Raw genomic sequence first — 26,870 nt, forward strand, 5'->3', positions numbered from 1 at the left:
TTTTAGGTCGAAAAGAAAGACGATGGAGAATCTGAATCCTTTAAAAGATGAAAAGCAAAATGAGGAAGCCCATTCAAGCGGAACTGACGGCTAACGTTTAGCGTCCTGCTAAAGGGAAACGTATGGAGCAGAATGTGTGGAAAAGCTGCTGCTTCAAGCAGACAGAGCGAGCAATCTGAGGTTCCCGACAGACACAACAAAAGATGCAACAATCAGAGCAACATCCATGACTCGCCTCGGCTGCGTTTGAGTGAGAGGCGGTCAATTTTATGCTGCTCAAAGGAACCTTTATTGACAAACCAACAAAAACAACAAGCAGCACCAGCTTAACCTCGGTGGAATCTGCTTGACATAAACAATAAAATTACATTCAAGGCATTTTTCCTTTACACTTCCTGCTCTCTGAACCGTGGACGGCTGTTCTGGAGCTGCATCCTAAACGGATTCTACACGAACCGCAAACCAAAGCATGGGATAAACCTTCAGGGCTCAAAACGTTAGCGGGGCCGCACTAGAAGTCAACCTGCAAACGGCAAAAGGAAACATTCCACCAGAAAACAGAAGATGGCGCATCAGAGCCAGAGAAACTTAAACTGTGGACGTATTATATTAAAGGAAGCAGAAAAGTTGTAAGACGTTTCTAAGCAACAGAGAGAGGAACTTCTGCAGATAACAGGAAGGCTAAGCAAAATGTTCTGGTTTTCTTGCTTCTTGCACATCACGGATTATGGGGGCGTTTGGAAATGTTGGTAGTCTCAGAGTAAAACTAAAGCTACACAGATAAAAAAACACATAGAATGCTAACTGCTAGCATAAGGTGCTAACAGCAGCTTCTATAATAATCGGTTTTGTCTTTAGATAACAGTGTGAACCAGTTTACTGCGGAGCTGTGTAGCACTGACTGCTCTCTCGTGTATACTATGTAATATCACCTCTGCTGCCGAGATAAATAAGAAATGATCGCGCAGAAATAGCAAAAGCTCTAAATTAAGAATTAGCTCTGCTGTTAGAGCATTAGCAGAAGAGTTCCCACCAATGCAAGGAGGTATGACCCATCCCATAAAGGAGACATCCTGCAGAAAGAGAAGAGATATTTCTTCTTGTTTTATGTTTTTTTTATGTAAACAACTTTGAGTCGCCTTGTTGCTAAAATGCCTTGTCAAAGTCCAGACCCAAATCCAACCAATAATCTGTGTCCATCTGAGTGACTTTGAGCTGTTTCCTGAAGAACGGACCAAAGATTCGGTCTGTGGATGTTCAGGGCTGGTGAAAACAAACCCCACAAAACAAACCCCAGAAGAACATGGATCTCTCTGTTCCACCTGCGTTGTGTCGGTTCATCGCATAAAATCCACTGAAGTCTGTGTTTGGTGACGAGTTCAGGGGGTGTACGTACTTTTACGAAGCTCTGTACCGGATGCATCTTTTTTTTTTTTATGATACACACACAATGGAATAGATTTCAGATTTGATCCAGCTCTTCATAGAGAGAAAAATATCTGTATTTGATCTGAACATCTGCAGAGAGGAGGAATCAGAACTTCCTGCTGGCGATGTAAACCGATGTAAACTGAATAACCGTTCCGGTTTGATCCTGGCGTTTTCAATCAGGCCTGAGCCACAGCAGCAAAGTTCCACAAAAGGCCGTCCGACCGCCTCAGCCGTAAACAACAAAAGCCCGTTTGTCCGTCTGTCCGCTTCCTGCTGATGGACGGCTGGCGGGCACGCCGCCAGCTCAGTGGGCTCGCCAGCGTCCGCTCAGCAGCCCTTTGGCTTTCTCATGCAGTTCAGACTCTGAGGCAACTTTTTCCTGCTTCCACTCGTCTGACCTTGTCATCTCGGATCCGTAAACATGAAGGACGCCCGGCGCCTCCAGGTTGCTCTGACAGCCTGCAGTTCCTTCAGCGAGTTTCTGTTGACGTGTGTTCGTGGGTTGGAAATCACATGACTTATCGTGACATTTAACGTTGCTGTGCATTGATTCAGGAATATCTGTGATTTGGGAAAATGACACAAAGAGTCTGAAGATCATCTTCACTATCACAGCTAGATAACAAGGTTTTAAAACATAATAAAAAAAAACACTGAGAAAGCAGGAAGCAGGTCAGTTATGCTAACCCGACTTTCTCTGACAGCCTTAAAGGGCCGGTGTCATGTGAAAGTAACTTTTTCTGAGCTTTCCATCATGTAATAATTTTATTCCTTCATCAAAAGCCCACTCAGAGTGTTAATTGATTCTTTCATGCATGTCTGAGAAATCCTTGAATCTCCTGTTAGTCTGTAATCTCTGTTTTGTGTGCGCTAATTGGTGAATAATTTTTTTTTTTTTTAAATGCAGGTTTTTAACAGTTTTATAGAAGTTTATTCACACAGTATTTGCATTGAGTTTTCACAACTCAATGTTGTAGTATTATTATTATATTATTAGTATTAGTACTCTAGATCTGTTTTTTTCCACTTTTACATCATTTTCCATCCCACAAAAACACATCTTCTTTTTGCTACTTTTTATGTTTGTCTTTACTTTAAATTCTAAAAATAGAAATAAAATCTTCAATAGTAGATTTATCTAAAGTTATAAGTTGTCTGTTTTCAATAGTTGTGTGATTTTTTTGACTTTTATTTGGCTGATGTGAGAGTAAAATGATTCTTTCGGTTGGAAAGAACATTTTAACATACTAGTAATATGTTTTTAAGTCTGTTATTTTTTGTCATTAGGTTGGAATCTATGTGCTTTTTGATTTTTTACATCATTTTCCATCCCACGGAAAAAAAAAAAAGAAGCTAAATTTAGCTGCATTTTATGTTCACCTTAACTTTAAATCCTAAAGCTAGAAAGAAAATTGTGATTCTTTAAAAATAACAACACATGTCCTACAGTAAATGCGTCCAGAGTTAGAAGTTGGTTGCTTTCAAAAAGCAGTGGGACATTTTGGAGTTTCATTCGGCTGGTCTGAGAGTGAAAACGTCTCCTTAGGGTGTAAAAGTTGCAGAAGTTGGTCTGATCGTGGTGAATGTTTCCGAGCGGTTTGGTTGGTGGATCCTTTGTGTTCGTCCTCATCAGGTTTTCTCTTTATGGAGCGGCTGCCGGCCCCCCGCAGAGGCTTGACGTCTTTTTTTGTCTACGTGTTGTCCTTTTCTGGACACCGAGGCGCTTTGATGTCGACGAACTCGCCGGGGTGCGTTCCTCTTTTACTCGCAACGCGTCAAAAGTGCGAGTGTTGCCGTTTCATCCCTGATGGATGGAGGGTGATTAGTTTTCCAGCTCAAACTGGGAGCGACTCGCACGCAGCGAGAACAACTTTGATCAAATGTTGGGGATTCAAAGTTTAAAAAAAAACAAAAAACTAAAAAAACTGGGAAATCAACATTCTGCCCCTAAATTAAACACATTTCTGGAAATCAAATCATAGAAACTGATCAGTTTATATTTTATGAATAATTACAGACATAAACATAACTGGAGAAAAACTGAGGCTCCTCCAGGATTGTCCTGAATTTATAAACTCTGATCAGAAATATTATTTCTTTATTTGTTTTCTAATAATATTCAGATTTGGAAAACATCTGGAATCAAATTCCAGATGTTCCCAGACTGCATTGGAACCTTGTGTATCCATTCATAATTATAGAAACAAAAAGATTTTCTGGATCAGACAAAGATTTTTTTTCTATGCAATCAGACACTTTTGGTCGCATCTCCACTGGTACATGGAACTGATGTTAAATCTTCAAGAAAACTGAATTTTTAAATGACTTTTCTGCTTAGGAAACCTCATATTTATGTAATCTGACTCTGAAATCTGATGAGTTTTGATCTTCAACACATCTTTATTTCCTTTAGCTGGTCCGTTGAGTACGACGGCATACAAGAGACACTGTAGAGAGAGAAACTTCCACCAAGAAACTCAAAAAGTTTAAAATTAATCAAAGTCAAACATTTTTGAAACCAAGAAATTTCCAAGTTTTTTTTCTAGACAATTTCTGAAATTTATCTCAAAATTGCAGACTTTTCAAGGAAATTTTTTGACTTTTTAAATTCAGTGATTTTTATGTTTTTCTTATCAAATATCTGAGATTAATCTAAAACTTTCTCGAAACAAATATTTGACTTTTGGAGTGGAGAAATTTCCTTGTTTTTTTTCTATAAAATTTCTAAGGCTGATCTCAATGTTTCTGGTGTTTTTCAAACAAATTTTTCAATTTGAAATTCAAGTTTCTTCTAGAAGATTTCTGAGATAAATTTAAATAATCTTGAGTATTTTCTCAAAAGATTTTTGAATTTTGAACTCAGCAATGCAAAGGTTTTTCTAGAAAATGTCTGAGATTCTCTGAGTTTTTTTCCTAGCAAATGTTTTTATTTTAGAAGCTCATACATTCCCTTGTTTCTCTAGAAACTTTCTGAAATTAATCTGAAAATTTCTGAGTTCCTTGTTGAAAATTCACTCCTCTCTTAATTTGCTTTGCCTATAATGGCCCTAATGTGCCACCATAGTTGTAGATGATGGATAAGAGAACCTACTAGTCACGTTTGGATTTTTGTTTGGTTTGTATTTAAATGTTTCACCTCCAATAAAAAAATAAAAATCAAGGTTACAATTAAAAAAAGCAAAAAGTTTGAAGTGATAAAGACATGAAAACTGGTTTATTAAAAACCTGACCACCAGACTGAAACATATAATTTTTGCCCGGTTGGTTTTCCACTAGGTTCTGCTCTATCTGTTTTCAACACATGAAAGGAGCCATTTTTAAAGTAAACAACGGATGGCGGTGCTGAATATTTGGACGAAGCAACACTTATTGGCTGCAGCATTATTAAAAACAAAAGCAGCGTTCAAAGCTCCTTCTACTGTCAGAAGCTGCAGAATTAACGCTCTCTGCTGCATTATGCTGCTTCCACAGAACCCCTCTTTAAAAAGTGGAGCTGCTCATGGAGCACTAAGGTGAAGTGAAAACAGGTATTTGATTGCCTTTATAACACTTATGGAAACAAAACAGAGATAAAAAAAAACAAGCTTTTTTCACAGTTTTAAATGTCAAAGCTGCTGGACTCACATTGCACCTCCAGGAATTTGCGCGCCAGGAAGTCCTTGACCGCGGGATGGTCCACGATGCAGATGACCGGGACGCCGTCGTCCTCCTTACTGACGGCGAACGTCACCCGGCTCGTCACGGTGTACATCTTATCGTAGCTCAGCTCCACTTTGGGTTTGCCTGCAGGAAATACAGCAATACATTTAGATATATTTAGCTGCATAGCTAGATATTTTTGAAGCTAAACGTTTAACTCGCTAACAAAATAAGCATTTAATTCGCAAACTAAATAGTTGGCTGCTAACTGAATAGTGACAAAAAGTTTGGACACCATTGGTGTTATGACTGTTGGATCTGTTGGTTTTCAATACACCTAGTAGTAAAATATTTAACATGCAGGAAGATAATTTCTACTAAATCCAGCAGCTGATCTGGTAAATGTTGTGCGACTTGTTGCTTTGATTCAGATACATTTAACGTCAGGATGAGGATCAAATCAGTGAGCAACACCATCACATAAATCCTACAGTTCATGTTTTTAGTCCTAAAATGCTTTTAAATTTAAAAACAAAGTCTCCTGCTCCAATGTGGGCACAAACCTGTAGAAAGGTTCCAGAGAAGAAGGTCCAATTAGCAGAAAGTGTGAGGTTATTGGGCTGATTAATGAGCTGCCATCTTATTTCCTGCCTATCCTTCCTTTTCCCATCTGCCATCAGCTAAAAAAAAAAAAACTCTTCACAGTTGAACAATACCGTCTTCTCCCCGCGTCGCGTTCAGAGTGGCTCCTACGGGCCGAATCTACACGAATCAGAACAAGTACAGCTCAGCTGGAAGGTTTTAGGTGCTGAGTACCTGTCACTTTATTCTCCTCCCACACTGATTAATTCATCATCCTCCATCCAGATGCTAACTCAACATCCATTTGTGCTACGTAGAGGTAAAATGGAGGAGCCCTCCTGTGCGCGGCGTGGAGCCCAACCCGAATGGCGCCCGGATCTCTGGGACAAAGTCATTTCAAAAGATGGACGACTGAGCTGTCAAACTGTGCAACATCAAATATTTATCTGTTCAAGCACAGACAATGTGCAGCAAAATGGGTTTGACTAAAACTTGAGGGCTCAGTGTCCTCCAGGAAGTAGACAGAGGTGGAGGAGTGTCATATTTTCCTCTGAAAATGTCAGTCGAGTCCTGATTGTTCCTGGTTAGCGAAGACAAACACCTGCAAACAGCTAAAGCCAGCAAATATTTCAAAAACATTAACTGATCTCAGCAATTTTTTTTTTTTTTAGCAAACTAATCAGAGCGTTGCAGGATAGTAGAAAAAGGAGGAGCAAATTTCCGCAAAAAACACTCAGAAATTTTGAGATACATTTCTGAAATAATCTAGAAATAACAAGAAAATTTCAGTTTCAAAATGAGAAAATTTGCTTGAGAAATAATTTACATTTTTAGATTAATTTGAGAAATTTCTACTCAAAATGTGAACATTTTGAAATGTGAAAATTTCAAAATTTTCACATTTTGAAATGACAAATTTTGAACTTTGAAAGTCAGAAAATTTTCCAAAAGTCTAAATTTTGCCTTTTGAAACTCAAAAGCATCCCTGTTCTCTTCTAGAACATTTCTGAGATTAATTTCATAATTTGATTTATTTCTAGCAAGTTTTCAACTTTTCATGCTCAGAAATTTCTGAGTTTTTTGATGGACATTTACTACTCTTTTTTTCCTCCTTTCGACAATGACCTGTTGTAGGAAAGAGGTAAAAAAAAAAGTGCAAAATCTACATTACATCCCTGGATCACCAACACATACTTTGCCCTGATTGTTGTTTTATCTGTTTTATCTGTATCAGGGGACTTCCTGCCGGGGCAGAGCGCGGTTACTGAAATCGCCCCGTGGTTGTCTCTCAGCTCTGCAGTCTAATGGCTCCTCTGCTCCCTGTCAGTCAATAAAAAACCTTATTTCTGTCGGCCTTGAAAGAGCAGAAGGAAGCGACCCGGGCAGCGAGGACTGCTGTTTTTATGCGACTTTCACCATACTGTTAGTGTGAAGAGTCGGGATATAAATCACAGAAACTAACAGGATAAAAGGGGAAGGATGTAAATAAGATAAAGGATCTGTGGATGTAGAAACAGATGATTGGATTGGATCTTTATCTGCAGAACATTAAAACAAATTTCACTGAAACATGAGTCTGAATTAGAGGAATTAGACTGAATACTTTGGCTGTTTAATTGGAAAATGAGTCTGAAAGGAGCATCTTTAGAAATATTTAGTCTTTGTGAGGAAACCAGATATTTATATATATAAAAGACATATAACATCTTGTTTCTCACTAAATGTGCGCACAACTGTGTCAAAATTCTGCTAAAGTCGAAAAAACACAATTACAGTGTTTCCATCCATCCATTTTCTAACACCCTTGTCCCTGTTGGGGTCGGAAGAGGTGCTCGTCTATCTCCAGCTAACGTTGCGGGCGAGAGGCGGGGTACAGCCTGGACAGGTCGCCAGTCTGTCGCAGGGCAACACAGAGACAGGTGTGGACAAACAACCATGCGCACACACACACACCTAGGGAGAATTTAGAGAGACCAATTAACCTAACAGTCATGTTTTTGGACAGTGGAAGCCGGAGAACCAGGAGAGAACCCACCATGCACAGGGAGAACATGCCAACTCCATGCAGAAAGACCCCGGGCCGGGAATCGAACCCAGGACCTTCTTGCTGCAAGGCTGCCAACTGCGCCACTGTGCAGCCTCCATAAAAAACTAAACAATTAAAATCACGCATCAATAAGTTTGTTCATGCCTTAAGCTATTAGCTGTGTTTCCACTCACCATATAATAGCGTAATATGACATTTTGAAAAATTCCAGTTTTTTTTTTTAAGAGAAAATGTTTTGGCGCTCCAATGAAGTGTTGTTTTTTGATTTTTGAATTGGTTTATCTCGCAAAACTTCAATGAAAACACTTTTTGCATCATACAGGTCACGTGATCAACAAACCAACACTACTGGAGTAAAAACCACAAAGAAGACGGTGACAGGAAGTAGTCGGAGGAGTAAGGAGCAGCATGTATTTTAATAACTTTACCTGCATTTCTAATTGAATGGAAACATCGCGACTACATAATCGTATTTGACCAAGTTTTGCACTCATATGTGATGGAATTGCAGCTGTCAAAAACCACGCTGTGTCATCATGTAACTACTTCCTGTCGTCTTCTTCCTTTTCTCCAGTGAACAACCCGCTCGTTGATCATGTGACTCGCGTGACGCGAAAAAAGTGATTCCATTGCAGTTCCGTGAAATAAACCAATTTCAACAAACTTTTTTATCAAAAATCAAGAGTTTTTTCAAAATTGGTGTGTTTCCATTAAGCAATTGAATGTTCTAAATGTCAAAATGTGCAATTATTTGGTCAGTGGTCTGAATTCCAACTAAACCTTTCCTGTTTCAGGCTGAATAGGGTTAAAGAGAAGTTTAGTTTTTTTCTTGAATTCAGCACTTCAACAGTTTTTTCAGTGTTTGGTAGAATTGGTTTTTAAACTGTCTGACGTGGGTCAAGCGTTCTGGATTTCTTCAGAAATATACTTTTGTGTCCTGTGATCTTAACTTCTGACGTTTTAAGTAAATTCTAAGATTTCTCAAAGCGTTTTGAAGATTTCTGACTGGAAATGAAAACTTTTCAGATGTCAGGCGGATTTTGGGAGATTACAAAGCAGAATCTTTCAGATTCTGTCAGTAAGTTTCTCACAGTAATTATCACACAAAACTAAAAATAAACACGTGTTAAAAAGCTCGAATGGCTGTCAGTCAGTCTTTATTGTCGGCCTGCGTGTGAACGGTGTGGGGGTTGAAGGTAAATATTTAATTATTTTTTAAATATTTACCATTAAGCAGGGAAACTTTTGTTTAAATTGAGAGAAAAACGGGGGAATGAAGCCATCTAAATAAGAAATCTGTATTTTACATCTGCTCCGGTCATTGGTTAGCTCTTTATCCATTTAAATCCTGATAAACAACAGTAAAACACTCTGATTCATCGGCTTACATACGATTAAAGACGTAAAATCCTGTTTTCAAATGTCTGAACATAATTACCTGTCCAAAGTGACTCTACAGACTCAGAAAATACGAGGAAAGCGTACCGTCCCGTATTTTATGGACTCTGTAAAGTGGTTTGTGAGGTCAAAGCCGCAGAAGCGTGAATCCACCTTGTCAGGAGTTTCACTGCATCACACTCGGTTATTTTCCTCCAGCTAAAGCCTCGGCTAGCGCTAATTCTAATGTGTCAAGAAGAAGAAGACCACATGAAGCACCCGGCGCACACGCCTCTTCAAACACGACTAATTTTAGACAACAACTTCTCTGGTTAGTTGTTGCTTAAAGTCAGGGAAATTATCGTTTGATGCTCTGGTGGATTCTCAGTTTAAGTAAAAACAAATAAAAATGCAGAAAGATTAAAAATATAAACGTTTAAAGGTTATATATTACGCTTTCTTGAACAGGTTATGGCCGGTTTATGAGCTAAATAAACTAAGTTACATTTTTTGCACAAAATCATTCAGATAATTAGATTTTAGTCTGGCTTCAGCTCATTTCAGAATGGGCTGTTTTAGGGTCTGACTTGGGTTGCTAGGTAACGGGCAGAGTTCCGTTTGGGTTGCCAGGTAATGGGCAGAGTTCTGTTTGAGTTGCTAGGTAACGGGCAGAGTTCTGTTTGAGTTGCTAGGTAACACATTGGGCTACTAGACGAGCGTCAGTGGCTGCTGATTTATGACGTTACATTGCGGAGGTTTCTGAAACAGCTCATTTTTCAGACACCAGAAAACATGAACTTAATGCTAAAAACGTTGACTTATTGCTACAAAATATTGACTTATTGGTAAAAACCAGCTGGGTGTTTTTTTTTAAGCACATTGGCTGTTTCTAGAAGCAGTGGAAATGGAATGAACAAAAAAGAACAAAAATGAAACGATTTGAGTGAAGGAGAACCTGCTGAGGTTCTGGAAGTCCAAGTTGCTTTGACAGAACCTTCAGCTCATCTTCCTCTTGATAATACTCCATAGATTCTCTATGTGGTTATGGCAAGGCCTCCTTTCTGCTGTTGCCATGGTGATTTGGTTGCTTTTGTGTGAGTCTGTACCAAGTCCAGCTGGGAAATGAAACCCGCACCTCCATAAAGCTCATCAGCAGACGGGAGCCTCTTCAGATCAATCTCCTCCATTGGCCTTGCTTCGCACTCCCTCTAACGGCTACAAATGTTTTCCTTCCACTTAACTTTCCTGCAATATGCTGCAAGGCAGCAGTCCATGAACATCAAGCTTCTTCAGCAATGAAATTTTGTGATTTATCTCCCTGTTTTTTTTTTTGTCAGCCTAATGCAATAACGTCCTGAGAAAGAAAATGATTTTACTTTGATTAAATCATTCAGTTATTGATGAACTTTCTGAGGATATTTTACTGTACTGACATGCAGTCGTGTTTGCTTCCCGCTTTGTTTTTCATGGAACCAAACGAAGCTCAAACTGATCCTCTTTTCATCTCTGCACGTGAACCTGCCGTCGCCGTGACGCCGTGGAAACGCCCGATTTCGTAACCCTGATGGCGTCTGACGAGACTTTCTGAGACGTAAGTGAAAGATAATGTCTGTGCTGTGATTTGGTTCTGTCTGCAGATAAAATAATGACTCTCAGAGGCGATTAGAGGTGACAGGACGTCCCTGTAAGTGCGTTGGTTATGCACTTACACATCCAGACAGATGCACTCGCTCTAATGCACAGTCACTGGGTTTTTTTTTTCTGTTCTTAAATAAAAAGCTTTATGGGAGCGACAGTAAGCAGAGTCGGATTCGGTGCTGCAGGTGATAAAACGGCCTTTTTCAAATAGTTTTGAAATGGAGATGAGAGCAGAGGTGTGATGGAAAACCTCTCAGATATTTTGGGTTTGAATTTTAGCTAAAACGCGCGAGCGTCGCTTCGTCTCTGAGGTCCGACAGCGTCATTTAGGAAGAGGCTTTTAAAACACAGACAGAAAGTATTTACCCGCTTACATGTTTATTTCGCTCTTTTTGTTAAATCTACATAATTTAGGTCATAAGATCATTTTAATACACTGCAAAAACACGAAATCTTACCAAGTATTTTTGGTCTGGTTTCTTGTCCAAATATCTTAGCGCACTAGAAATAAGACAAAACATGAAATAGGAGGATGTTTAAAGTCAATAATCCTTTAATATTGATGAAAACGTGGCAGATTATTTAACTTATATCATGGGAAAATGTTTGTCACTTTATTCATATCATATTGTAAAAGCCTTTGTCTGCACTGCATGTCAGTAGACGACAGAAATGCTTATTTTGTTGTTTAATAATATGTTGTTTTGTTGTTGTTTAAACTTTGTTTTAAAAAAATCAGACATCACATATTAATTAACGTACATGGGATCAACATTTTTTACTCACTATTCAACAAATATCACTTTCATTTAGCATAAATGCTGCCTCAAACATGTGCTTTGTTTTGATAAATAAGTAGTTGGCACAGTGTCTATTGTAATTTCAGACTGCAGTGGCCCCCCTAAGAGAAAACCTAGACACGCCCCTGACTGCACTAAGTCTGAGCTGAACCAGATGATGCAGGATGAATCTGTGCTGCGTTTGGGGTTAATGTGCCGCATTGTGAAGCCTGCAGCTCGGCTCCTGATTGGACGTTTGTTTGAAAGTCTCTGCAGAGCCGGAGGCCGGCCGCTGAGGTGGAGCCGCCCAGTAGGGGGCCTGTTCCTCCCTCAGCTCGACCCGCACTTCTGAAGCGCCGCTGCCTTTGATGATGGCATGCAGGCTGTGAGGGCGCGGACACCTGCACACATCACTGAGGCTTTCATGGAAACGCAAACAGGAAATACTAACGGCTCGTTCTAATGGCTGCGAAGGGAAATTAAGACGGGTTGGCAGAAAACGTGCTGAATCTGTTTGTGTTATCGTTATTTTTGCCCGGTGCATTATGAGAACAAACTGGTTAAACGGTAAAACTACATAAAAATAAAATTACAATAGTTATTACTGTATGTAAATAACCCCAAATTAACTTCTTCATTTGTTTTTATCTCTCTTTGGTGCTTACTGGTTTTACTTGAGTTTATCCAAGATTAACTTTCAGTTTTGGTGTTTGATGCTTTTATTTTGAAAATTCAATTTCCTGTCTGTGTGTTAATGAATGGCAGCTTAACAAGAGCGTAAGATGGAAGACAAGTTGCTAGGGAGTTAATATTATGAGTCTCATTATTTTGAAAATGAGTAAGTCTTAAATATGGACTAAAACTGTACATTTGTTTTATCATATGCTGTTTATTTTAGATGGAGCCGATATTTTAAGTTGCAAACATCAATGGTTGTAACCGCATGATGTTTTTGCTTTCACTGTGTTTTATTAAACCTGAAAGTTCATCACTAAAGTCCTTCATTTGCTACATTGTCTAATATTCAAATGAACTAAAACTTAAAACACCGATTTTGACATTTAAAGTAAACTTCATAAGCTTGATTTAACTAACGGGTTATAATTTACATCATTTACTCCTTAGACACTAAGCAATTCCATCAACTCTTGGCAGGAAGTTGTTGCAGTAAATCAATTAACCAGATGATAAATTAAAATGAACTCAATGATTTTCATTCTGCAGATTAATATTTTTGGAAAGGTAATTTTGTTTACAGAGAATTCATGATTCATTTTATTTATGGTTTCGGTTGTGTGTGTGTGTGTGGTTTCTTTTTTTTACTTCCACTTTTATTTGTTGTTTTTGGTCGTTGTATTTTATTTGGGATATTTAAAATTTCTTCCAGTTCCAGTGTAAAGTTTTTATTAAAAATTAAAGTGACGCAGACAAATCAAAGCACTTTGGACAGAGGTGAAAGATATAATTGAAAAAAATGATCTTAAAGCAAGTTTCACTGGATCCTAAATTGTTCCTGTTAGCTCTACACCCTGGGGAACATAACTTTAGTAAATCAGAATGTACTTTTACAGATATAAGCTCATCAGCTGCAAAAAAATGTATTGCTTTGGCTTGGAAAAATATCAGTAGACCTACAGTAGTGCCACGCAGCGGTTAAAACAGATGTCGTCTAATTTGCCACTAGAAAAAATAACAAATATTAGGAAATCCAAACGGTATCTTTTCGAGAGGATTTGGGGGCCTTTCATTAATTTTATTAAGGACTTAGACTTGACAGAGGGTCTGTTTGAGTTCTGATTTGCCGGAACCTGTGGTGTGTATAGATGTGTATATTCATATCTGACCAATTTGTAATCTGCTTGAATACCCCCGTTTTTGGTGTGTTTTTCTTTTTCTTTGTTGTTTTTCCTTCGTTTTTCCCCCCTTTTTTGTTTTCCCTTTATTTCTTTGATTTTTATTTCTCTGAGTTGAGTAAAAACAATTACTGTCATGTAATAACTACAAAGAGAACCTGCTCAGATAATTACATGCTTGTATTTCCAAAGTGAAAAATCTCAATATAAATATATATTGGTTAAAAAAAAAAAAATTAAAGTGGGCAAATTTGCACTATGATGTCATCATCAACATATTACCTGAAAATGTTATCAAAACAGCCATATTATCGTTTATCACAATAATTACTGGGGCAATTTATCATGCCGCAAACTTTTTTATTGTCACAGGTATAATTTCCCTTTTGGATTAATAAAGTATTTCTGATTTATTATTTATTACTGTCTATTTTATAGGTTTGCATTTCCTTATCATTTTTTACTGTAACGTAACTATTGTCAAAAATAAAGGGAACTAAATGCCTCACTAAATAACAGCTGGTTTTGAACAAAACTAAGAAGACGGTGGAACATCATGGTGTGAACAGCACTGTGACATCATATGATGATATGATGATGATGTCACACCAGTTCCTTTGACCTCAAAGTCATCAACGTCTCTGAAGTCTCATTGCGGTTTGTTGAACCACTGAGTGCGCACGCACCAACAGCGACTGTCGCTACTGTTCTTTTCCACGTTTGAGATCGGACCGTTTTCGAGGAAAAAATGGCAAATTATCTCCAACCAGAGCTGCTGGAATTCAAACTTTCAACCAACGAGGTGATCGAGTACAAGCCGGACGTCTTCATGCTGAAACTGGAGCTGGACACGCTGGGGGAGGACCTGACCACAGACAGCGACTCCAAGACAACCATAGAGGAGAACGACTCAATCTCTCTGAACATGCAGTCGATGCTGGAACAAACACTTGACGACACAGCCAGTTCCCTAGACGAGTTTGGTGAGGACGACGTCAGTGACTCTCTTATGCTGAGAGAAGAGGCCGATACTTTGAGAGAAGATCTTGAACCGGAAGGAGAAGTGACCCACCTTCAGCTCACTTGCAAGTTGACACGTGACAACGAGGTTCTGCAGCTGGAAAGGATGCACACGATGCTTCCCGCTTCAGTGGGAACGTGTGAAGAGATCGGGTCGATTCTGTACAGAGAGCTGGAAGTGGTCAGAACTTCCCACCAGGAAATCAACTCCAAGTTCGAAACCGACGTTCTGTGCCTGCAAGAACAGCTGCGAACGTTGGAGGAGAACCTCAACAACGACAGAGCGCTCATAAACCACCTGACGGCCGAGAAGAACAAGTTCCAGCAGGATATCATGGTCCTCAAACAAAAATGCGGCGACAATGAAAGCAGGTATAAAACCGAGCTGGAGCGCCTGAGGAAAGAGCTGCAGAGCCAGGCGGCGCTGAACGATCAGCTCCATGTAAAGATAAAAGAGATCAACGACAAGGCCAATCAAATCGAGAAGGAAGTCAAGCAGACGAAAAGGAACCGTTTCTTCCCCTGTCTGAGGTAGAAATGGAAATGAAAGGAACTATATCACAGGCTGCATCTGGGACTGGGATTTTTCTTTATTCATCTTTACTAGATTAGATAGAAATATTTTTAAAATGTATATTTTTTGTGTGTGTTTGTGTGCGGGTGTGGGTTTGTATGTGATGGAGAGGCAAAGACTGTGAAAGACCCCAAATTTTCAAGAACTAGGTAGCATTGTTAGCATTGCAGCATGCTAGCATGGGTTTTCCCGGGTAGCCGGGATTCACCCAGCTAGACCAAAGATATGTCTTTCCAGTTAATTGAGTGTGTGTGTGTGGGGTGGGTGGGTGGTTGTTTGTGGGGTGTGTGTGTGTGTGTGTGTGTGGGGGTGTAAGCGTGTGTGTGCGTGTGTGGGTGTGTGTGTTGGTGTGAATGTTTCCTCTCTGCAGAGTCGCCACCTTGTCGTGGTGGAGAGGCTTGCGTGCACCTAAGATCGTGAGAGCGATGAGTTATTTAGCAAAACTCCAGGTACGGTCACTCTAAGCAGTAGCAAGGTGCCAAACAAAGAGCGACTCAAAAGAGACTCCTACAGGCTGCCGTAGAAACTACGACAAGCTGTTTATGTAGATATTCAAAACCCCTTATATACAACTTTTATTTACACATTTAAGATCAATCAACAAAACGGCCGACACGTTCAAACTATTAAAACATGAGATTTTTAAAATTCCATTTGAATCTCAGTGTACAATTATATTACAATGCTTTTTAATAAAAAACAAACACTTTATTTTATTTTAATACTACTTTATGACAGCCTTTTTGGCGTGCTAAACCTGTCTGGGTTGTATTTCAGTAGTACAATCAATTGTATCAAGAAAACTTGAATTAAATTAGTAAAAATGCTAATGTTAGCTAAAATTTTAATTTTATCATGAGTGTTGACTGGGATTAAATTACTGCATCTAGAATAGAAAAAAACAACATAATCTAAAACTGGCTATTCGGTTCATAGCTAAAATGTTGGCTAGCATTGGCTTAATCCATCTAGCATGGAGACATGCTACAATTTGCTAAAATTCTTCTGTTAACTAAAACTCTAGGACATGTAGTCTAACATTCACTTTCTCCTACCATACTGACAGTGTATAAACCAGAGATAATTAAAACGCCAATGTTAGCTAAAATGCTAATAGTCGCATGAGAACTATGACCTGTATGAATACTAACTCCATGGTGTGTGCTAACAGATGTCTACGAAGTTGAGTTTTCGACATGTCAACATCCATCTAGTCCATCTTGTATTAAAATAGTAGACTTTAAATCTAAAATTTGGTAAAATGCTAATGTTAGCTAAAGTGCTAAAGGTCGCATGTAACATTAACTTCTTACATCAAGTTTGAGAACAACACTGAAGCTTCTGAAATATCCTAAAAAGCTAGTATGAGATAATAAACCAACCATAACATCTGGGCTAACATTAGCATGTTGACTAACATTAACTTACTTCATCTCGTATGCTAGCAGCAGTGTATAAGCTACAATTAGCTAAAATGCTGATCAGTGCTGATCATGCTAACAGCATGCTAACATGCTAACAGTTGCTGTCACTACCATATTGATGAACATTACAATTCACTAGAAGGATGATAATACTTTATCATCTAAATTGGCCACAAATAAAATAGCTAAATGCTAACAGTAGCATGAAAAATATCCCTAGCATGAATACCAACACTAATTTAGTTCATTCATTATATAAGCTAAGATGCAGCCTAAATACATTGGCTATGGATAGCAAGTTAACTAAAAATAACCTACATTTATAATGTCTATATTATAACTATTATAGTATGTTTATAATGTAGACAATGTTGTAAAAAACAACAGAAACTCAGTGTCAATCCCTACAGCATTCACATAATAAAACTGTATCTATTGGCTGATTGAGATTGTATCCAGACTCATATAATATTAGCCTGAAGCAGTGATGGTGTGTTTTCACCCCCCACCTTTCAGCTCCTTATCTCCCTTCATCCATCTGATGGTGGCTGCAGGCTTGCTGCTCATGGCGGTGCAGGTCATCTCCGTCTCGTTGCCCTCGCTCAGCACCTCATCCTTGGCCTCAATGACGGGGTTACCGGGAGGAACTGGGATGGGACAAAGTAAACACTGAGGAAACAGAAGTCGTTTCCACAAACTCCCATCACAGCTGAATTTGGAGGAATCATGGGACATGTGTTGTGCTTTAAATTCTCCTGCTAGCTAACATGCCAACATGTTAGCTAGTGGAGTTAAAACACCAGATCTTATCCCAGAGATTCCATGATTCCTCCATTATTTGGATGAATCATGTAACATGTAGTATGTGCAAAATTCTCCTGTTACCTAAAATGGAACATTAGCAATTAGCTAACAGAGTTAAAATGATTCCTCCATCATTTGGAGGAATCATGGGATACATAGTATGTTTATCTTCTCTTATGGTTTTGTTGTTTTGTTTGTATTTCCTCTAATTAATTTAAAACACTTTAAATTGCCTTGCTGCTGAAAATATGCTATATAAATAAAATTACCTTACCTTACCTAGAATGTTAACATTAGCATGTTAGCTAGTGGAGTTAATACTCCAGATCTAATCCCACAGATCCTCCAGATCATGATTCCTCCAAACTCTAGAGGAATCATGGGATACGTAGTATGTTTAAAATTCTCCTGTTAGCCAACATGCTAACAGTAGCATGTTACCTAATGGAGTTGAAACTCCAGATCTTTTCCTGTATAAGTTGATGCAGTGGACCAGCGGAGCGGCGCCGCTCTTTAACAAGCGTGTCGGCAGAAACTCCTGATATCAGCTGACCTTTAGAGTCACTCAGAACGCCACAAACAGGAAAACAGGTCTGATCATCAGAGTACACGCTCAGGGGTCACTCTGAGGTGTGTGTGTGAAATTTGAACCGTCTCAGTCAAAGACTCTCAGCCTGAACACAAAAGACTTTCTGAGGGTCAAACTGTCATTATGTAACAACCGACTGGTTCAGTTCAGGAGGGAATCATCTGCAGATTAAACAGCGACAAAAACAAATCGATTTCATGTTAATTAATTTGGCATATAAATAAGGAGTATAAGAAGTACATTTTGCCATCTTTTTTTCAGATATTAAATTAAAAGTTGTGTTCATTTGACTCATTTTTCTGTTTTTTTCTGGAGTCGTTATTCATCGTTTCCATTGATGGATGAATTCGGGTCGTTAGCTAAAAGGATCTGAATGAGATTTTCTATAAAATCGTCTCTTTATGACTGCGGAGTAACATGCTGGGTGAAAGTGGCAGTTAGTTTTCTCTAGCATTCATTACAAACAGAAGCTTCTGCTGGGAGGGCTTCTATTGCGCAAAGGTCATAAATCATTGCGCGTAACGGAAACCCTGTAAATTCTAGACACTAACAGGTACCATAGAATTGCACAAAAATCCGTGAGGGACGGCGGAGTCGCTTGAAACGTAATCAATTACAAATTTATTGATGGAACCTGACTTAATGTCGTGTTTTGATTGTTGATTCTATGTTGCATTGTGTTTCTGTGTTTGATATGATGTAAAGCACTTTGAAATGGATTGCTGCTGAAATGTGCTATACAAATAAAATTTGATTGATTGATTGATCATAAATTTAAAAAAAATCCTTTCCTCCCTCCCTCCCCTCGTCATTTGTGTGTAAAATGTTTAATTTTACCCTATAAAACTTTAGGGATGAACAGATGTAATCTAGAAAAAAAAAACAGCCAACTTAACCCATTTTAAATGGGATTTTTAGACTCTGTTACTGAGAACTGGTTGCAAAAACATAAGTTGTTATATTTCTTTTGCAGAATCTACGAAAGTTCAGAATTTAAACAGTTTGAAAAATGTATCATATTATAGCACAGACAAGCTAACTGGAAATGAGCTGAAAATGCTGATCTGAACCCGATGCTAAGCTAATCCGGACCTAGCGCTCAGCTGATTTTAGGTCAGAGTCAGATTCAGGGAAGTTCTGGTGTAAAACATTTCCTCGGTACTGAAGATGAGTATGAAGGAACCGTGTAAAACGACCCGACTCACTGCTTCACAAGGAAAACTCAAGTTCCTTCATGAACAACAGATTTAATCCCATCTAAAATCAGATTTAATATTTCATTAAGATGTGTTGTATTTAAAGGGGGGTGTAATGTGGAGAAACCATCACTTTAACTCCAGCGCGCGACCTCGTTGTTGCTCCTATTAATAATTTTAACACCAAACAATAAAGGCAGTGCGTGCAGTCACGTTGTTTTCCGTTTTCCATGTGAATGTACTGTATGTTGAAGCGTGATTAGAGGCTTTACCTCCCGCCGGCCCGTAACTCTGAGCGGCAGTGCGTTTGTGTGCTGAAAGTGTGTGTTTTTGCTGTGTGCAGGCGTGTGTGTGAGTGCTTTGATGTTGTACTTAGCACTGTGATGTCGGCGTAGGCTTCCTGCGGGGGGTCTGTGTAGAGCTGGCAAACATATCGACCCTCGTCTGACAGCGAGACGTTAGACAGCGACACCCGCAGCTCGTTGTCTGAGAAGTTCACCAGCTGAAAGCGCGCGTCTTTCAGAGCTGAAAGACAAAAAAAAAACATAAATAAAAAATTAAATATGTGGCAGAGATTGAGGTTTACAAACTTCAGTGTGACGATTTGATCTGATAGCGCCACAAAAATCTACGCAAAAGCAGGAAAATAGACAAGATTATTAAAGAAATTCAAAAGTTAATCAAGGAATATGAAATAATGCAACATGCTATAATTACTGCTACTTAATGTATTGAGAAAGAAATTTAAATACACATAATGCCAGTTCTAGTCAGTTTGTAAACAAAAATTTAAATTTTGTTTAATTATTCAATCAGTTAACAGAAACAAATAAAAAGTGGTAGATATAAATTTGGGAGATTTTTTTAAATTAATTAAAGATAAACAGGGATAACCACTAACTGGACAGATGGATGAATACATTATATAACAATAAAACCACATTGTAAATGATCATTAATGATCTGTATGGACTCTTTAATAAAACCGTTCCGACATTTAAAATAACAATTTATTAAACCACCTTGGAGTGGCTTTGATCATTTAGGCAATCCAGACTACCAGATGTACTTGAATGCACCACAAAGACGCTCTGGTTGGGGAATCATCTCTGAATATTTTGGTACCAGTTCGTTAGCAAGAAAATAAAATCAGAGTTTGATTAATCTTCAAACTTCTGACCTTCTGGTCATTTTCTTTCCTTTGATTTATTTTGTTTAAACAGTTTATAGCTGCAGAACTTTAACATCGTATTAAAACGACAAACAGCAACAACAGGAAAACAGAACAAGTTTCTGTGCACTTTTCCTGAATAAAGAGCAAAAATTACATTTGACAAGAAATCACAGCAAATTGTTTTTTTTTTTTGAGAAACTACAATACGAACACAACATAAATTTCAAAAGTGAATCTGAAACAAAGTATTGATCTTACCATAACTCCGATACCAACTTGGTATTGATATTATGGATATTTTGGATCGATCTGATCTCCTCTGACTCATTTAGTTACATAAATATTCAACACTTGTTCATCTGTCGGCTTCATTGATATGACAATTATATTAATAATATTTAAATTACCCTACTCAGTTGCACATTAGTTTTAAACAGGGAGCGTTTTAAATGCTAACAATACAGTATTATTTCTTATGCTGTATTCTCTGCTCTTTTATTCTTATTTTTCTGCATTTATACATATTTTTTTACCAGAGTTTGGATAAGATCAGAGGTGGGTAGAGAACCCAAAAATGACGCTCTAGTAAGAAAAGCACTACTTCCACATATTTTTAATCAAAAGTAAAAAGTAGCCATCCAAGAAATTACTCAAGTATAAAAAATGATCAAGTACTGAGTAACTGAACAAAACCTTAGTTATTTACTATTTAAAAATTACACCATCAGACGGACCGAAACAACGTTACATGGAAGCATTGGTGCTTTAAAATGAAAATAATTCATATAAATACAATACAAATACAATAAATACAATAATTACAAAAAACAAAAAAACAAAAACAAAAGACACGACTTATTTCTGTTAACAGAAACTGCAGGTGTGTGTTTCTTTGTCTGGTGAATTTTTGGTTAAAACATGTTTTGTTTTTCGTTCAGTGGATAGAAAATCCAGAAATTTTACTCAAGTAAGAGTAGAGATACAGAATTATTCAAATAAAAATAAAAAGTACAGCGTAGTAAAAATGCTCCTCTTCAAAAAATGATCTTACTTCAGTAATTTTTTGATTACTGGAATTACAACCAAACTCTATGATCGCTTCCATTTACCTTCAAGCTGAAATAAAAATATATTTGTATTTCTACTATGATTCTGTATGTTGCATATTCAAGCAGACGCGGTTTCCATGAACAGAAACTTCGTCCCTGGCCGTCCTTCACAAACTCAGAAGTCGTGCGGTCCCTTTCGTCCCAGCTGACCCGGTTTGGCCGCCTACCTGAGCCGCTCCGTCAGCTGTAATGCAGGAAGACAACGTGTGGCTGTGATGAAAGCCGACCGTCTCCCGCCGCTCTGACAGCGACTCTGACCCTGACCCGCTCACATCCCGACCCGCTTTCACTGAAGGCTTGAATCATTAAATGCTTCTAACAAAAAGCACCTTTCAGCAGATGTGAGGAGACGGCGAGCCCGCTGGGGCATGTCTGCACAGGAATTTCACAAATAATGAACAGAAGGAGGTTGATGCAACAGTGTGACGCTCCCTGCATCTGCAATTTTAGCTAAGGGTCAATTAAAACGTTCTGCATCTGCACAGCAAATCTGCCTGATTTTGCTCACTTTACTGAAAAGAAAAACAAACAAACAAAAAAAAAAAACCAAATGAACAGAACGGCAGTTTTTATTTCAAGTCGGTCTTTTCCTTCCTGGTGCAAAAGTTTAATGAAATTAATGAGATCCAAGGTCAAATCTGGGAGAAACGAGATGTATTTAGCAGCCTTCATTAAAGTTAATCAGGCAGAGAGAGAGAGCATCGCAGGGGAGGGTCTGCAGGTCATCGTTCATCCGGGCACAACATGGAATCAAAATGTTTGACTGAGAAAGATCGCTTTATGTTCTGTCGCATTCCGCTAAGCCGCTTCGCTTAACCACCAGGTTCACACAGAGACGACCGTCCTGTTAGAGGAGGAAACCAAAAAAAAGAAAAAAAAGCATCATAAAACATCCAGAGCCGCATCAGCATGCATCTGAATTAATGACTTCATCATTAAAAACTTCATTTAGCTCAATGATTAATGACAGTTTTTCATATTACACTTTTGAACCTCTGACTGCAGCACATCTTTAAAAAAATGTGGGGAAAACATGCAAAATGTTGCGATGAAGGATGAAGAGGTGATGCCAAAAAAAAACCTAATTTTACAAGTTTAGCTGCCGTCTGAATTTTGCTGTTCTCGGGGTAAATCCATCTACAGATTTACAGTTCTTCTGGGAAACCCGTTGTTGATGCGAGGAAGAATTTTGTTTAAGTAAAGAAATGAGAACATAGTGTGTCTTTGTGACAAGCTGCTGCTAGAAAAGTGCCTGGAAATCCATTTAAAATTGATTTTGCTACTAAATGAAGTACAGCAGTGTTCTCTCCCTAGATTTAGATGCATTTATAAACACATTTCCTTTAGATGGCTGTAAATACAATCACCAGCAGATAAATGTTCTGAAACCCGCGAAACAAAAATTGTTGAGTCTTTCCTGAAGAATATGACCTCCACAGTTAGGCATAAAGTGGCTGCATTATGCTGTGGGATTCATTTCAGTTAGCATTGATGAGGTCAGAAGACAATCCATGAGTCATAAAATCCTGGAGAAACGTTTCTTGTCAACCAGAATTTATAAAAAAAAATAAAATTGTGATCAAACATCGCTAAGGCAGCAAAAGACGACTAAAAAGAAGTGCTGGTGAGCCAGCCAGTTTTCTCTCCTGATAGTCCAATCGACCCGGTTCAATTGGGATCAAAGTCTATTGGTTCTCTCTGCTCTGAGTCAAACTACGAAAACCCTTTGAGGAACCTGTTCCCCTCCTCGCCTGTGGGGGCGCTGCACCAAGAACCACTGAAGGAAACGATAAAAACCTGTGAAGACACTCAGAGCAACTTCCTTCTTCACCAAATGGAAACAAGATGGAGGTGTCAGATTTTAGCGGTTGGAGGATTTCTCTTTTGTTGTTGGCAAAAGACCATGAGTCATTTCTCATGCTAGCGCTAGGCTAGCACGTTTGTTTTGGTTGTATTTACCCAGAATGCCCTGCGCTGTAGTCTACTTCCTGCTTTTGGAGCGGTCCCCAGTCCAATTGGCGTTCGCACATGTATTTAAACCGAACCAGAGTTCACTTCAGCTGAACTCAGATTACGTATTCACAGCTCACCAAACGAACCGGACTTTCTAGGTTGGATTAAAGCAGACAAAACCAGGCTGCTCCTAAACCCCAAGTCCAATAGAAAATCTGTGGAGCAAAGATGTTCTGAACTATGCAGAATATCAAACCAAAAGCTGTATTTCCATTTAAAATGTGCACAAAACTTTATCAATATTCCTCTAATGTCGGAAAAGCAGAACTTTTCAGTTGCAGTGTTCCCATTAAATAAGAAAAACAAATAAATTCACATGTGAATTAGTTTGTTCACACGATAAGTCATTAAAAGACATGATCCTACCACTTCCTGTCATCTTCTTCATGGTTTTCGTCAGTAGTAACATCCGGTTGTTGATCATGTGATTCATGTGATGCCAAAAAAAAAGTTTTTCCATTGCAGGTTTTGAGAAATACACCAATTTTGATACAACCGAAAAACCTCCTCATCTTGCCGCAAAAAAGTTATCAAAACTTTTACTTTTTTTTTTTCAAAATTGCCGTGTTGCAAATTGTATTTTCGTAATTTTGTTTGATTAAACGGTCAATGGACACAGACAAGAAACATTTAATGCTGCAAAGAAATTCGTTTGTTGAGTTTTACATTTTTGCTGAGGGATGAACTACAGGTTTGAGTCAATGCTAACCAATCAAATCACCCACTTTTGTTGATATTCTCTCTTTTTGCACATTGACCTGAAACTTTCACAAAAACTACAGAATGCAAATTCAGAAAAAATAGCCACAGATCAAGCACTTTTTCTAACACACCAAAAGTCTTTTGTTCTGTTGTCGTCAGGTTTGTAATTAAAGTTTCCATTGTCTGTTGTCATATTCCAAACATCCAACCTCTAACAACAAAAATGGATTTTTAATCCAAACGTTTGTTGTTGCAAGAATTGATTTTAATCTGTTTCATCAAGACGTTTTCCTCTCCTCTCTCTAATCCCTTTATGTGTCACTTCTAAATATTGGATCATAATGCGAGCATGAGCAGAATAAATAAACATTTAGAAAACAAGGACGCTGCCATTCAAGGTTTGGGACGGGGACAGAGATGAAGAGGCGGATGCTGCTTTTGTGCTGCACGGCAGGACGCGGACGGCCGTGTTTAGGACGAGGACGAATGAAGACGGGCTGGGAGACGCTGCAGACGGTCCTTCATCGCTACATCACCAGAACTCATCTCTGCCTGGGTTTTGTGTGCGTTTAAGAAAAGGTGACCTTTAGCTTCGTTCGCCTTCGCCTGCTCTGTCATATCTGATGACATGAGTGGAACGACAAAGATGGCCGACAAAGGTGGGACAGAGTGAGGTATTCAGATAAGAGACATCCATCCAAACTCAGAGGTCAGGAATGATCTGAGGCATTGATTTTTACCGCTAACAACTGTAAAGCTCATTCAAATGTGAAAAGTTTGTATGTTGAAAAGGTGAAGCGATCAAGAGGATGTGAGCAACTTGGAAATGTGATCAGTTCAGTATTCACAGGTTCTTCTGCGAATGTAAATCCTAATCCTTCCAAATTCAAGGAATATTGGTCTGTTTGTAGATTTTTTTTTTGTGAAGCACAAAATATTTTGAAGGAAAACTTGTGAAGGTGAAATACCTCAGAGGTATGTCACGTGACACGCGATTGGCTGGCGTCTGCGAAGCACAACTGGCTTACTCCTCATTTTATCCCTGTGCTTTTATTGAAACATAAAACGCTGCGTCCCCTTTTCAGATTATTTGTGTGATTTTGTCATTTTCCGAACCTCAGATTTTCCAGACTTTTCCCGACGACAAACCACATAATCTCTAATCCAGTGACGAGGTAGATCACAGACGTTAGCTTTTGCGCTAGTGCTAAGACGATTTCTACTGTACATTTAAATGCGTATTGAGGTAAATTTGGTGACCCATTATTGAGTCTCAAGTATTTGCTGATTTTAGCTTTTAGTTGTCAGTTTTGGTCCCTAGACTCGATGAAAACCAGGAATCCACTGGAATGCAGTTTGAGTGATGGGAGAAAATAGTCAACTCACCAGAAATATGTTACAATGCCATGAATATAAGGTCGGTTACTCCAATTAAATTCTTTAAATGTCCTTTATAAAGCGTATTTAGGGTATTTAAAATATTTCCATATAATTATGAGTCAAGCTGTTTGAAAAAAAAAGGCCTCTCAAAGCTCCCCTTTGTTATAATTGCAGATTCATAATGGGTAACACTTGTGGTGAAAACTTTAAAACAAAACCCGAGAAGATTGCTCGCTGTTCTTCTCCTAATGGCTTTTTCTTCCCCTCCTCACCTCTGCTGACGCCGCCTGTTTTACTCATCCAGCCTTTTTCTTCTTCTTTGCTCCCCCCTGATTAATCTGTGCTTCTCGTGGCGCATTTCATTTGAATAGTTTTAGTTCTCCAGCCGCCGGCGGAGGGAGCGACTCCCACCCAGAGAGAGCTGGAGATGATGAGTGTGCCTCGCCTAAGTGGCTGCAATCAATTGTGATTAGTGGCTGCTGCTACTTTTTGAGAGGAGCACATCAAAGTTTTATTATTGGGTGTCAGAGTGGGCGAGACAGGGTGGGGCGGGGGTAATTATGCTCTTATCACCCCCCTCCTCCCCACTCTGTGTGAAGTCTAGGCTCCATAGCTCTAGTCGCCGCCTGATTGTTGGATTGCTTCAGTTGGAATTATGATTTTCTCTCCAATATGACTAATGCTGCTTTAATGTTTACTTTGCTAATTTATTTGCACTGATTTGCATCATGATTTGTTTTTTAAAATCAGATCTGGAGTGCACAAACGCCTCTTAATTGACCTTTAACTTCTTCTCTCCAGCTCACTTCAAAATGCCCTTGTTGCACTGTGAGATATAAACAAAACAATCTCGTTTTTAACACAGAAATCTAAAATGGCGTATTAGGGCAACTGTGGATATATAAAAACAGAATGAGTAAATTCCTGCCAAAAAACTCAGGACATTTTGAGAATAAATTCAGAAAATCTCAAGAAAAACAAGGACATTTATGAGCTCCAAAAGTCGAGCCTCAAAGTTGAAAATATGCGAGAAAAACAAAAAAAGAAACAAAATTCAGAATAATGTCAGAATTATTCTAGGAAAATTGTGGAAATTTATGAGATTTTAAAGCCGAATATTTGTGAGAAAAAACTCAGAATTGATCTTTCCACCGTACAGGATGCAAAAAGGTAAAGAGTCATAAAAGGGCAGCTACAATTTCTGCAGACCCCACACATTCAGGACATGAATTCTTTACACTTTTATCTTAAGGGCAGCACTGGAGCATTATTTAAAAATTAAAAAAAAGTTTCTGATCCAGATTGATATCTGTATATATTACTTAATAACTTTTTATTTTCCATCAATTTTGATCTATTTTTTATTTAAAATGTTTAAACATTTCACCAAAAGACAAATTTCTTTTTAATGAATTCTAATTCTGTATAATATCTTTGAACTGCCGTTGTACTCTGTCGTGTGTTTTTTTGAGCCAACTTTCCCAAATGGCAAAAAGAACCAAAACAATTAAAAACAGCTTTCAGCAGAAATAATTACTA

The 26,870-nt window shown here is 38.5% G+C and overlaps 1 protein-coding gene across 5 annotated transcripts in view; it reads right to left on the reverse strand.

Annotated features, from left to right (window-relative positions):
* cadm1a (cell adhesion molecule 1a) overlaps window positions 1-26,870 on the reverse strand; it is a 400,396-nt gene that overhangs the window by 65,447 nt on the left and 308,079 nt on the right. For all 5 annotated transcript variants that reach the window (XM_032576103.1, XM_032576102.1, XM_032576104.1 and 2 more), the window contains 3 exons: window positions 19,326-19,478; window positions 16,874-17,011; window positions 5,056-5,214 (listed from right to left, as the gene is read on the reverse strand). In XM_032576103.1, the coding sequence (XP_032431994.1) occupies window positions 5,056-5,214; window positions 16,874-17,011; window positions 19,326-19,478 (450 nt within the window). The remainder of the gene's footprint in view (window positions 1-5,055; window positions 5,215-16,873; window positions 17,012-19,325; window positions 19,479-26,870) is intronic.

Source organism: Xiphophorus hellerii, chromosome 11, assembly GCF_003331165.1.
Source record: "Xiphophorus hellerii strain 12219 chromosome 11, Xiphophorus_hellerii-4.1, whole genome shotgun sequence".
Lineage (NCBI taxonomy): Eukaryota > Metazoa > Chordata > Actinopteri > Cyprinodontiformes > Poeciliidae > Xiphophorus > Xiphophorus hellerii.